Source organism: Mobula birostris, chromosome 9, assembly GCF_030028105.1.
Source record: "Mobula birostris isolate sMobBir1 chromosome 9, sMobBir1.hap1, whole genome shotgun sequence".
In the NCBI taxonomy this organism is placed as follows: domain Eukaryota; kingdom Metazoa; phylum Chordata; class Chondrichthyes; order Myliobatiformes; family Myliobatidae; genus Mobula; species Mobula birostris.
In genome coordinates this window covers 53,716,565-53,730,572 of record NC_092378.1, presented here as the reverse complement: position 1 = coordinate 53,730,572, position 14,008 = coordinate 53,716,565, and the positions used below count along the sequence as shown (strand labels likewise).

The window sequence follows — 14,008 nt, the reverse complement described above, 5'->3', positions numbered from 1 at the left end:
AGGTACATAATGCTCAATGATAGCCCTGAGCATGTCCGCTCTCCTCATTGTCGGCTTCCTCTTAAAAAGATTCAACCGTTTGGCAACAGTCGCCAATTCTGATTTCCTGGCATCCTCTAATGCCTCCAAGGTTGGCGCCTTTAGAAATTCCTCAGTCTCTATTTCTGCTGTTTGCCCTTTCTTTCTTTCAGGAATTTTAACCCAATCAATTTACCCAGTCCCAAATTTGGCGTTCAAAATCCCGGACGAGATCCCCACTTATGTTATGTACCCCGTAACTGGGTTGCCAAACCAGCAGAAATGGAACGCTTGTTGGAGTCTGGATTACTAGGAACTAATAAAGTTTTATTAAAGACATAAGTAATACAGTACTCTAATCGTAAGGATATCGATGTAACAGGTTAGCAATGATAATACATACATATACACAGAAATAGGGTAATAGGAATCAACCAAGCTCTATCGCAGTCGAGGGCTAAACTGATCAGTCTTAAGTGAAGCAGACAACAGGAATTCTGCAGATGCTGGAAATTCAAGCAACACACATCAAAGTTGCTGGTGAACTCAGCAGGCCAGGCAGCATCTGTAGGAAGAGGTGCAGTCGACGTTTCAGGCCGAGACCCTTCGTCAGGACCCTTCGTTAGTCCTGACGAAGGGTCTCGGCCTGAAACGTCGACTGCACCTCTTCCTACAGATGTTGCCTGGCCTGCTGCGTTCACCAGCAACTTTGATGTGTGTTGCTTAAGTGAAACAGAGTTCAGTTCAGTTTAGTGCAGTTCGCAGTAATCGCTGTTGTTGTACCGTTGGAGAGAGAGAGAGAGAGAGAGAGATGCAATTTGGTTCAGGCAGACCTTTGCTGTCTTCGAGTTTGGTTTTGGGCAGACCATTTTATGTCTTCAAATCCCTGCTGTGGTCACCGACTGTGACCCCTCCGTTCCGGGTACGATTGTTCTTCCGCGGTGAACCCGGCACCCAGGCAAGGGCGGACACACACCCTAGGTTCCCACCGATCGTACCTTTACACCCTGTGAGCCTCTGGTCAGTTCCCGCGAACCGGACCTCCAAACTCCCACCACTTGTGGGGGCATACTGCTCTTTCCAGGGTCTCATGGTCTCGTGGTGTCTTGCGTGCCTTAGCAAACCTGCTCTTTTTATCCCCCTGCTGGGGTATCACCTGTCCATCAAACTTCAAACAGTTCAGGTTCAAAGCAACCGATCTGTCAATATTCTGAATTGTGTTTCTTTTCCGTTAATCACTCCCTTCTCTCTTATTAGCATTTTGAATGTTTCTCCATTGTCTTTCTTATCTCTCTCATTAGCATCAATTGTCCGATAGCTTTGCTTGGCGTCACACTGTCTTGTTATACCTGCTGCGTGCTATAGTCATAGCTTCAATAAATCTTTTATTGCAATTGTCTCTCCTCTAGGGGTTTCACCCTGAGGTTTTCAAGACAGTAGCATAAAGATACAGGGTGGGGGGTGAAGCTAGAGTTGCAAAGGGGGTGGGACCAGAGTGCCAGAACAGATATTGGAGTTGTTGTAGAGACAGATGTTGCAGAGACTTCAGACAAGGCCGGGAATAAAATGTCGAGCATGGAGGGACTCATGTTCTGGATTGTGTATATTTAACCATAAGACATAGGAGCAGAATTAGGCCATTTGGCCCATAGAGTCTGTTTTGCCGTTCAATCATGGCTGATCCTTTTTTCAATTCCCCAGCCCCACTCCCCAAGCTTCACCCCATAACCTTTGATGCTGTAGCCAATCAAGACCCTATCAATCTCCGCTTTAAATACACCCAACGACCCGGCCTTGACAACGAGAGTGATGGGGACCCCCAAATTTCCCGAGGGCCTGAGGGTGAGGCCCGAATTGCAGAAGCCCTCAGTTGTACAGGCAAGCAGGATGGCAGTGATCATTAGGAACACTACGAAGAGGAAGGTCACCTTCAAGCGGGGGATGCCCCTAGCACGTCTGCTCCTGGTGACAGTAATATTTAGTGTCCCTGTGAGACAAGCCAGGGAGAACCTATTGGAAAAAGAGGGAAAGTTGACTGCTGATTCATTCAACTTCAGGGACTCCCCAGTTCCTGTGGGTTGGAAGAGGAGGTTGCTAGAGAAGATGTTGAAGCTGTAAGGTGTCATTTCCACTGACGAGTTTGATGTTGGTTGTTCCAAGAGCACTCGTCACACTATCCGGGTGACTGAGGACACCTCGTTTAGAGAGCAGTCACGGAGGCTAGCCCCTGCTAGCCCCTGGATAGTCCCAACTTATGTAAGTTGAAGGAAGCTGGGATCATCACTGAGTCCTGAAGCCCCTATGCATCCCCAATAGTAGCGGCTCGAAAGAAGAATGAGAAGGTACGGATGTGTATAGAGTATAGGACTCTGAACAGCTGCACTGTCCCTGACCAGTATACTGTCCCGAGGATTGAAGACGCGCTGGCCTGTCTGAGTGGTGCGAAGTGGTTCAGTGTGCTGGACTTGAGGACTGGATATTACCAGATCCCCACGAGTGAAGCTGACAAAGAGAAGACGGCATTTATATGTCCACTGGGATTCTTCCAGTTCGAAAGGATGCCCCAGGGCATATTGGGAGCCCCTGCAACCTTCCAGTGTGTCATGGAGAAGATAGTGGGGGATATGAACTTACTTGAGGTATTGGTGTATCTGGATGACCTCACAGTGTTTGGATCCACCTTGGAAGAACATGAAGTGAGGCTGCTGAAGGTGCTGGACCGCCTGAAAGCTGAAGGGTTAAAACTTTCCCTGGGCCAGTGCCAGTTCTTCCAAACGTCTGTTAGCTATGTTGGGCATATAATCTCACGTATGGATCCGGCTAAGATAGAGGCGGAGATCACTTGGCCAAGACCCAGACTGTGAGCACCCTGCGCTTGTTCCTCGGGTTCTGTGGTTACTATCGGAGGTTCGTGAAAGGCTATGCGAAAGTGAGTCACCCGTTGGATCAGCTTCTGTGCGGTTACCCTCCCCGGGGAGAAAGGGAGGGGGGAAAATGGACAGGAGGGTGGAGAGTATCTTAGCCCGTCAGAGCCCTTTGGACGGAAGTGGGATGCAAAATGTGAGGAGGCCTTTCAGTTGCTGAGGGAGCTGCTGACCCAGGCACCGGTGCTGGCTTTTGCAGACCTCCAATTGCCGTATGTACTGCACACAGATGCCAGCCGAGGGGGCTTTGGGGGCATCCTGTATCAGGATCAGGGCACTGGGTTGATGTCTTACATCTGTCAGCTGAAGCCTGTTGCCCTCTGAGAAAAACTATCCTATGCGCAAGTTGGAATTTCTGTCGTTGAAATGGGCAGTGGTGGATAAGCTAAGTGACTACCTCTATGAGGCCAAGTTTGACCTGGGAAGTAGGAACATTGATGCTGATGCTTTGTCCCGACGGGCACACAAGGGACTGGTCAGGGACAAGGAGTGGGAGAGTGTTCCTGCCCAGGGGTGAAGGCCATGTGTCAGTTTGCCATCACTGTGAAGGCAGAGGGAAAGTAGGGGCAGGATCGAGCAGTGGATCAATTGGGAGCTTCTGATGCCACCATTCCCCAAGTTTACTGTAACCTGACTGCTCTGAAGACAAATCAGCTGCTGGAATTGAGCTCTGAGGAGGTAGCAGCTGCTCAGTGAGATGATCTGGGCATTGGTACCATTTGGGCAGCGGTCGAAAAGAGAGACATGGCTCAAGTGGAGAAGACGAAACATGTGTCGGTTCCTCCATTACTGCAAGAATGGCCTGGGTTGGAGTTGAAGAACCAGATCCTATACCAGGTCACGTAACCCCCAGACCGACCTCGGCGTTGCCAGCTGGTTCTGCCTGAGAAGTATCGGAGGATTGCGTTGCAGTCACTTCATGATGATTCTGGACATTTGGGGGTTGAAAAGACCTATGGATTGCTCCGAGACCGGTTTTACAGGCCCCGGATGAAGTCAGAGGTCAAAGAATACTGCAAGTTGTGCATTTGAGGCATACGGCAGAAGATGCTGCCTAAGTGGGCAGCTCCCTTGTCCCACTTGCAGAGTGGGGGGGCCCATGGACCTGGTGTGTATGGATTTCCTGTCAGTAAACCATATGTCAGCAACATGGAAAATGTCTTAGTCATCACGGACCACTACACCAGATATGCACAAGCTTTTCCTACTAAGGACCAGAAGGCGTCCATGGTGGCAGAAATGTTATGGGAGAAGTATTTCATTTATTTTGGCCTCTCCAGGTGGATCCATAGTGACCAGGGACGGGATTTCGAAGGCAGACTGAACCATGAGTTATTGGGCATGCTTGGAGTCGAGAAATCGAGGACCACACCCTATGACCCTCAGGGTGATCCCCAGCCAGACAGGTTTAATCGGACCTTGCTGGACATGCTCGGGACCCTGGAGATCAGGAAGAAGAGCAGGTGGAGTCAGCATATTGGAATCTGGTCCACAGTTACAACTGTAACGGAAATGAAGCTGCCGGGTACTTGCCATACTATCTGATGTTTGGGCATGAGACAAGGTTGCCCATTGACCTTTGTTTTGGGGCTGATGAGGGTGACTTACCACCGAGGACTCATCTGAAGTCTGTGTGGATGCTGCATGATACGTTACCCTGTTACAAATAAGTGCCACAAAATAACGGACAGTACACTTCATACAATTAAAAGATTTCTTAATTTGACTAAATGGTTAGAAAAGAAAGAACAAAGAAAAGGGCCTATTTTAATGAAATAGTCTAACATGCATGAGTTGGAGCTCACGATTTCCCCTTCGACGATCCCTGTTCAATCTCATCCTGGGCTTTGTCGAATCACGGCCCTGCTCCAGGCCGAATTCTATGTCCTCTTCTCTCCAGCATCTTCTCTCTTCATCTCCTCAGCAAAGCACCCCAAGCCCAGCCTTAGTGTCCCTAATTGGATGGCATACAAATCCCCTATCTCTTATCTTCAACAGTAACCCAAACAAGCAGCTTGCAGAGAACAGCACAAAAATCAAGTACAGAGGAGCATAACAGTGAAATATGCAGCAGGGCATGACACTGTCCCACCACCAAAATGGTCATGTCCTCATGACTTTGAAATAATTTGTCATTTTGTTATTAATAACTGCACTTCAAAGGAATTTTGTGATGTCAGAACCAATCCATTCGTAAAGGGTAGTGACATATCTCACTAGGGGGATAGCCATAGCACTCTGTTCCGCTGGTGCTACAGAGGCCAGCCTATCTCCTGATTCCTTACCCCGGCATCTACTTCAGGTTCCAACACTCTTTGTGATACATGGTGAGGTCTCCCTCAATCTATCACTCATGCCATCCTGTAACTCGGATTCTTCTGCCACTTGTCTGAACCCTGCTTCATTCCCTTCATAGTCCCACGTGAAACCCAGCCTTTCCACAGATAGTCCCTCTCCCCCCCCCACCCCCTCCCCCCCGATTTCACCTGCCTCAGTGTGGGAAGAGTTGGGAATCTCTTCCTCAGTTAGTGGGGAGTTAGCAAAAGACAGCATATACCAACCCCGTTTCCTCATCCTCCGAGTCTGTATCCCATTCAGGGGTGGGGGCCGGTCTAATCTTTCCTGCTGGTGGTCCTTCAGTCTCCCACGTCACCGGAGAGTCCTCTTACTAGGTGTAGGATCCAGGTCAGGCTCTGGGTCAACCCACAGCTCTTGTCCCAGAGGGAGGAGTTAGTTCTGATGGAGAATCTTGACAGGCCCATTCTCATCCTCTGGTTTCACTCAGAAAACTGGTATGTTTGGCATCTGACTCTTCACCACATAGGGCGAGGTGCCCAACAGTCAGCCAACTTATGCTTCCCAGCAATCCCCAAATTCCGTATGAGGACTCAGTCCATAGGTCTTTTCAACCCCCAAATGGCCAGAATCGTCATGAAGTGATTTCAACGCAATTCTCCGATACTTCTCAGACAGAACCAGCTGGAAATGCCGAGGCCAGTCCGGAGACGACGTGACCCGGTTCCGTACTCCAATCTGGGCCACTCTCTCAGTAATTGAGATACCGCAGCGTGTTTCATTCCTCTCCGCTTGGGCCATGTCTCCCTTTTCCATTGCTAACCAAATGGCACTGATGTGCGGGTCATCTTGCTGAGCAGCTGACGCTTCCCCAGGCCTCAATTCTGGCAACCGGTTTGTCTTCAGAGCGGTCAGGTTACAATCAACTTGTGGAATAGCGCCATCAGAAGCTCCCAATTGATCTACCGCTCAATCCTGCCCTTGTCTTCCCTCTGCTTTCACCGTGATGGAAAACTGACACGTGGTTTTCACCTCCCAGGCAGGAACGCTCTCCCACTCTTCGTCCCTGTCCAGTCCCTCATGCACACGTCAGAACAAAGCATCTGCATCAATGTTCCTGCTTCCCGGCCGGTACTTCAGGCTGAAATCATAGGCAGACAATGCCGCCAATCACCGACAGCCAGTTTCACCAAGGTCAGGATATAAGTCAGGGGACTGTTGCCCATCCTCACCTCAAACTTGCCACCGTAGAGGTAGTCACTCAGCTTATCCACCACAGTCCATTTCAATGCCAGAAACTCCATCTTGTGCGTGGGATAGCTTTTCCTTAGAGGGTGACAGACTCTGGCTGACAAACGCAACAGGTCTCAACCCGGTGCCCTGATCCTGATACAGGACACCCCCTAAGCCTTCTCTGCTGGCATCTATATGCAGTACATATGGCAATCGGGGGTCTGCAAAAGCCAGCACTGGTGTCTGTGTCGGCAGCTCCTTAAGTGACCGAAAGGCCTCTTCACATTTCGCATCCCATCTCACTCCAAAAGGCTCCAAAGAGCTAATTTCATCTTTACCCTTGTCTTCTTTTGCCTTCCTCCCTTTCTTCTCCAAGGGAGGGTAACTGCACAGAAGCTGATTTAGAGGGTGACTCACTTTCTCATAGCCCTTCATGAACCTCCGATAGTACTCATATAACCCAGGGAACAAGCACAAAGCGCTCACAGTCTGGGGCCTTGACCATGTGGTCACCGCCTCTATCTTAGATGGATGTGTAACTACTCCTGCCGTGAGACTATGTGCCCAACATAAGACGTTTGGCAGAATTGGCACTTGTCCAGGGAAAGTTTTAACCCTTCAACTTTCAGGCAGCCCAGCACCTTCAGCAGCCTCACTTCATGTTCTTCCAAGGTGGAACCAAAACTATGAGGTCATCCAGATACACCAATACCTCAAGCAAGTTCATATCTCCCACCATCTTCTCCATGACACGCTGGAAGGTCGCATGGGCTCCCAAGATACCCTGGGGCATCCTTTCAAACTGGAAAATTTCCAGTAGATATATAAATGCCACCTTCTCTTTGTCAGCCTCACTCGTGGGGATCTGGTAATATCCAGTCCTCAAGTCCAGCACACTGAACCACTTCACACCACTCAGATTGGCCAGTGTGTCTTCAATCCTCGGGACCGTAGATTGGTCGGGGATTGTACGCCTGTTCAGAGTTCTATAGTCCACACACATCGTACCCTCCCACTCTTCTTTCAGGCCACTACTATTGGGGACGCATAGGGGCTTCAGGGCTTGTTGATGATCCCAGCTTCCTTCAACCTCCACAAATGCTGCCGAACATCTTCCACCCCTGCAGGAGCCAGTCGCTGCAACCTTTCTCTAAACGGGGTGTCCTCGGTCACCCGGATAGTGTGACAAGTGCTTATGGTACAACCCACATCAAACTCATCAGTGGAAAAGACACCTTCCAATTTCAACGTCTTCTCTATCAACCTCCTCTTCCAGCCCGCAGGTATCGGGAAGTCCCCGAAATTGAATGACTCGACAGTCAACTTTCCCTCTTTTGAAGGGAGTTTCTTTCCGGCTTATCTCACAGGAACACGAGACATTACCGTCACCGGGAAGAGATGCTCCATGGGCATCCCCTGCTTGAAGGTGACCTCCCTCTTCATAGTGTTCCTGACAATCACTGCCATCCTGTTCAGCCTGTACAACCGAGGGCTCCTGCAGTTTGGGCCTCACTAGTACCCCAGCCGGTAAGCTCGACTCCTTCATGGTGTTCCAGAGCGTCCACCAAGAGGCCATCAGCTTTTCAGAAAATTCTCTCCAGCTTTCTCCTTGCAGGCTCCCATTAGCCTTCGCACGATAGAAGTATTTGTCCCCACAAGAATTGAAACGCCGTCCTTCTTAATGGGGTCCAGACAAACCAGCGCTAGTGTACCAAACATCAAGGACCTCAGCTATTCCCACATCTGCCTCCGAAAACTCCACCTTCACTGACAAATAACCATCATACGGATAACCACCCACACTAAGACCCCAGATCTCTAGTGCACTGAGTTGCGTCAATGGTAAATGCGTCAAATACTGGTTGTAAAATAAACGGTTCAGCAAAGTTACCTGTGACCCTGTGTCAAGTATGCCTTCAGCATATCCATAGTGATACTCTGTAACTTGGCCCCACTAAGCCTTCAGGAATAGGGTTTTTTGCTTTAGGGTGTTCCTTGATATATTGCTGGGATGCCAGGTCATTCCCTCACTCTCTTCTAAATTTCCAGATGTCTCTCTTTGCTTAGGTAACTGGGGGGTACCTCCGAGGCATTTCCCATCGTTCATACTCCCACCTTTCCATCACAGTTATAACAGAGAATACCAGCCGCTCCCCTTCTCATGGGACCCCGGCCCCTAGCAGCCCTCTACGTAGACCGTCCCCTTAGGGGGTCTGCCTCCCATCAGCTCAATCATACGGGGGGCGGGGGGCCACACCCACTGATAACAACCGAGACATCTCAATACTCAACTCTGCCATGATCTTCTTTACCACTCCCAGGGGTGGGCTATCCATGGTCACTTCAGTGCAGGGGGCTACTACCGAGGACTCTACCCTGCTGACAGAGTACCCCCCCCCACCCCCATTGCACCTCTGATGCGTTCTCCTCCTCTCGTACTTCTCTGATCAGCTCAACAACTGGGGGGTGGGGGCGCATCTTACAAGACAGTCGGAGACCCCAAGCAATCAGGTCCTGGGACTGGGCGCCTTTCGTTATTTGGTCCATCCTTAACTGATCCACCTCAGCCGTCTGAATGGCCCCTGTACGTCACAAGCAATTTAGCTGCCTCTCTAGCCAAAAAATGTAGGCAGAAAGCCCCTTCTCCTGACACATGTTCTGAAACCCCGTCATGAGCTCCCATCGTGCCAAACACCTGTTCTAGTGCTTGCATATAGGCCACAGAAGTTCTTACCTCTGCTTTCCTAATATCATAATTTCAAACATAAAACTGAATTCAATGTCATTCTACCCTTCCAGAATCCGCTCTGATAAAACGCTATATCACCTCTTTTTTCCAAAATATAATTCAACCACTCTATTACCATATGTTCCATAAGTTTACACAAATGGGACATGTATGATATTGGTCTATAACTAAAAGGATCTGATGGGGGTTTTCCAGGTTTTAGAATAGGCACTACCACTACCATTTTCCATGAGGAGGAAAGATGGCCTAAATTCCAAATATGATTGAAAAATTTTAAGATTATCTTAAGAAAGCTGTCAGCCATATGTTTAAACATACAATAACGTGTATCATCTTTTCCTGGAGTCGTCTTACCTGTTCTATTAATAGCTTTCTTAAATTCACACAAAGAAAACTGTACATCACCAATACTATCATTGCTACAGCTAGCTTCTCACACATTAGGGTATTCTTAGAAATTCATCCCTACATTGTTTAGCCTCTTCACTTAAATTATCTTGATTATGAATTGCAGCAAATGACCAAGCCAGTACTTCAAACTTCTCCGTTTCAGTAACAATTGTATTAACTTCTTTAATCAATGCTGGAATGTTATTAGCCCCATGAATCCCCACACTCCTTAAACCATTTTGCAAATATCTCCAAGTTTAGTATCCTTTCCAATACTATTACAATATGACCTTGTGTAAATCTTTTTTGCAGCCTTCACTACTTTCCTCACCACGGGCTTTGTCTTTTACTTAATAAGGTCAGTCAGAGAGTGATACTTCTTAACTTTCCTAGATGCCTTATTTCTCTCCCTAATTGCCTCTGCACACTCCTCAGTACAGCTCATGGTACAGCCTTTCTCCTATTAATGCCATTTTTAATTGGAATCATTTCCACCGCAGTTTGATGAATAATGTGACATAACCTTTCATTGCAGAAATCCACATCATCCTCAACATTCAGCCCAGATGTTTATCACATAAATCCTTAAACCTCTCCCAATTTGCTACCAAAATACCACCTCCTAAAATTAGCCTTCTGTTCCCTATATAAATCCACACCCAAGTTTATAATTTAAGAACATTAGATTATTAGATTATGAGGACACGCAGTCCTCTTCTATTGTCATTTATTAATGCATGCATTAAGGAATGATAGAATGTTACTCCAGTGTGATGTCACAGAAACACAAGACAGACCAAAAAACTGACAAAAACCACATAATTATAACATACAACAATGTAAGTAATACTGTAACTTGATGAAGAACAGGCCATGGGCACAGTAAAAAAAGTTCAAAGTCTCTCGAAAGTCCCATCATCTCACGCAGACGGGAGAAGGAAGAAAACTCTCTTCCTGCCATGAGCTTCCAGCGCCGCAAACTTGCCAATGCAGCATCCTGGAAGCACCCGACTACAGTCCGACTCTGAGTCGTCCGAAAACTTCGAGCTTCCGACCAGCCCTCCGACACCGAGCACCGAGCACCATCTCTGCTGAGCGCTTTGACCCCGGCCCCGGCCGCCAGCAACAGGAAAAGCCCAGGATTTGGAGCCTTCCCTCCGGAGATTCTTGATCGCACAGTAGCAGCGGCAGTGAACCGGGTATTTCAGAAGTTTCTCCAGATGTTCCCCTGTGCTTCTCACGTCTGTCTCCATCAAATCAGAATTGTGCACGACCCCCTATTTAACAAATACGATATCATTTCATTGGAGTGGGCGCGCGCGCTGCGTTGTGCCGCCATCTTCTCCTCCCAATGTTTCATCTCCCATGACATCCCACTCACTCACTCCAGCCAGAATGTTCGAAACTAAAGTTAAATCTATAGCAGATTCAGAATAGTTATGAACATTAGACTTCACTTCATCAAAATATATCAACACAGATCAACTATCTATCATTTCCCCATTTCTGACTACTTGCAATCTCTTTACCTCCTTAATCTTGCCTCCAAATAAGTGAAATTTAACCTTTTCTATCTAAATTTCCACAGGAACACGCAGTATAACTCCCCTAACAACTATATTTTCATTAGACAACATAGATACTTTCTTTTTCCCATGTAAAGTCTTCATTGTAATGCCTTCTCACACTGCTTTTTATCCTTACAAACATTTAACACCTTCCTTCTCTTAAAAGTACGAGCACAATCTATATTCCCTATGGCTAATTTTAACTTGACTTAGTTAATTTAATGGGATTGATAGAAGGCAATTGTTCCAGATCAAATTTAAACAATACCTTCAAGATTTCCTTCCATTTTAAAAATATCCTACCTTTCCTCTCCATTACTTGAAATCATTCCAATATTAAGCTTCCTTTTCCGTTTTCCAGATCTAAATTCAACTTCACTCCAACACGCTCCCGCCAAACTGCCTTCACCTGAACCCTCTATTTCTAGTTCCTTTTCCAGCTCCTTCCCCCACCTGAACCTACACTATTTCCCGACATCCCCACACCATTCACAGCAGCGCCAACAACCGTCACTGATCAACCTTGAGCCGACCAGCCAGCCAAAACAAACTCAGTCAGCCGAGCCAAGCCAGCCGTTGGACTTTCCAGATACAGGTGTATTTTTACTACAATCAATTGAAGGACCTTGACTGCACACAGGTGATCTCCATTCAACTAATCATATGACTTCTAAAACCAATTGGCTGCACTAGTAGTGATTTGGTGTGTCATATTAAAGGGGTTGACCACTTATGCAAACAATTATTTTGTGCTTTATATTTGTAATTAATTTAGATCACTTTCTAGAGATCTGTTTTCACCTTGACACTGATCTGTTGAACAGTGTCAAAAAAAGGCCAAATTGACTGTGATTCAATGTTGTAGAACAATAAAAGATGAAAATTTTCAAGGTGGGTGAATACTTTTTATACTTCTTAATTACTGTTTCCCATGTGTCCACCTGACACTTTGTCTGCCTGGTTCACTTCATTTTTCAGAACCAAATCATCCATTGCTCCCTCCTTGGTACCTGTACATATAAAAGAATTGTACTGATGTATGTACAAAAGAAATTCTCTGCTTTGCTCTGATTAAACCACTGAATTTTTGAGTAATTGATCCCTGATTTTTTTTAAACTATGCTACAAATTATTATTACACTTATTATTGTCACTTGTACTAAGGTATAGTGGAAAACTTGTCTTGAATACTAATCATACAGATCAATTTGAGGAAGAACAAGGTAAAACAATACAAAATGCAGAATAATGTAACTCCTGGAGAGAAAGCGTAGGGCAGACAATGAGGTGCAAGATCATAGGTAGATTGTGAAGTCGAGTTTATTTTATAGAGCTAGGGAACTAAATAGTCTTACAAGAGCAGGCTAAAAGCTATCTTTGAGTCTGGTGGCATGTGCTTTCAGGCAGTGCTATCTTTTGGCTGATGGGAGAGGGGAGAAGAATGTTGAGAGTGGGTGTGACCTTTGATTAGTGGGCTGCTTTATTGAGGCAGTGAGAAGTGTAGACAGGGTCCATGGAGGGGAGGCTAGTTTCTGATATGCTCAGCTGTGTCCACCACTCTGCAGTTTCTAGCAGTCATGGACAAAGTAGATGCAGTACTAGTCTGTGATGCATCCAGCTAGGATGCTCTCTATGGTCCAGCAGTTGAAAATTGCTTAGGGTCGAGGGGGACATGCCAGATTTCTTTAGCCTCCTCAAGTAGGTGCACTTTCTTGGGCCAGGATAGACTATTGGTCAAGTTCACTCTTAAAAAACACAGTTGACATAGTCAGGAGCATATGCGCAGCTCCCTTCCTGAATCAATGACTTGATCTTTTGTCTTGCTGGCTTGAGGGAAGGGTTGTTGAAACATGTTACTAACTACCCTCTCCTTCCTGTACTCTGACTTATCATTATTTGGAGTATGGCCCACTACAGTGGTGTCATCTGCAAACTTGTAGTTGGAACGGAATCTGCCCAGTCATGAGTGTAAATTTGTTGCTCCATTACACTTTCACTGCTTGGCTTCTTGAATACACCAGTCATGTAACAACATTTCTAGTTTATTTTCATAAGAATGTGAAATGGTAACAGGTGTGGTCCACTTGGTCTGTTGAGGCTATTATGCCATTGCGATGTGGAGATTAGCAGTAAGGGAAAAGATGCAGTTGAACGACATGCTTCCACAGGTAAACATCAAGATAATACTTGTACTGTTGGGAAAACTAAACCAAGAGCTCTGTGTGAAAATATTCTAGCACCGTATTCTGTACAAAAGCACGTAGATTATATCAAAGAACATGGCTTGCCCTTTTCAGTAGCAACTGATGCTTCAAACAAAGGTGCAGCAAAGTGTTTTCCAATTACTTCTGAGATACTTTCATTTTGAGAAGGGAGTGCAACATGTGTTACTTGATTTTTACAGCAAAAACATTGAATCATAAGAGGACATAACAAATCAACTGCTGGTTAAATGAGAAATGTCAGGTCTGGATCTGAATAAAGTGTCCACATACACTGCTGACAATGCAAGTGTAAACTATGGAAAGCACAACAGTGTTTATCAAAAACTGAAAATGGCACAAAAGAACATTATGGCTGCAAATTGTCTGGCCCATGTTTTGTACAATGCAACAAGATTTGCTACATGAAAACTGGAAACTGATGTTGAAAATATTGTGCTCAAAGTGTACAACCATTTCAACATCTCAGCTCACCCCCTCCCCCTCCCTCACCACCCAGCCCCCAGCCAGTGGAGGAGCCTATGCAAGTGGGGCGCATGCGCCTGTCTCAGGAGGAACGAAAGCGGCGCTGGAAAACAGGTTCCTGCCTCTACTGTGGTGATCCAGGAC

The 14,008-nt window shown here is 46.6% G+C and overlaps 1 protein-coding gene across 1 annotated transcript in view; it reads right to left on the bottom strand.

Annotated features, from left to right (window-relative positions):
- The window catches only part of LOC140202761 (aldo-keto reductase family 1 member D1-like), a 99,118-nt gene extending 87,579 nt beyond the window's left edge, over positions 1–11,539 (bottom strand). The window contains exon 1 of the mRNA XM_072268065.1: positions 11,481–11,539. Within this exon, the coding sequence (XP_072124166.1) occupies positions 11,481–11,493 (13 nt within the window). The 5' untranslated portion in view covers positions 11,494–11,539. The remainder of the gene's footprint in view (positions 1–11,480) is intronic.
- Between the last annotated feature and the right edge of the window lie 2,469 nt (positions 11,540–14,008).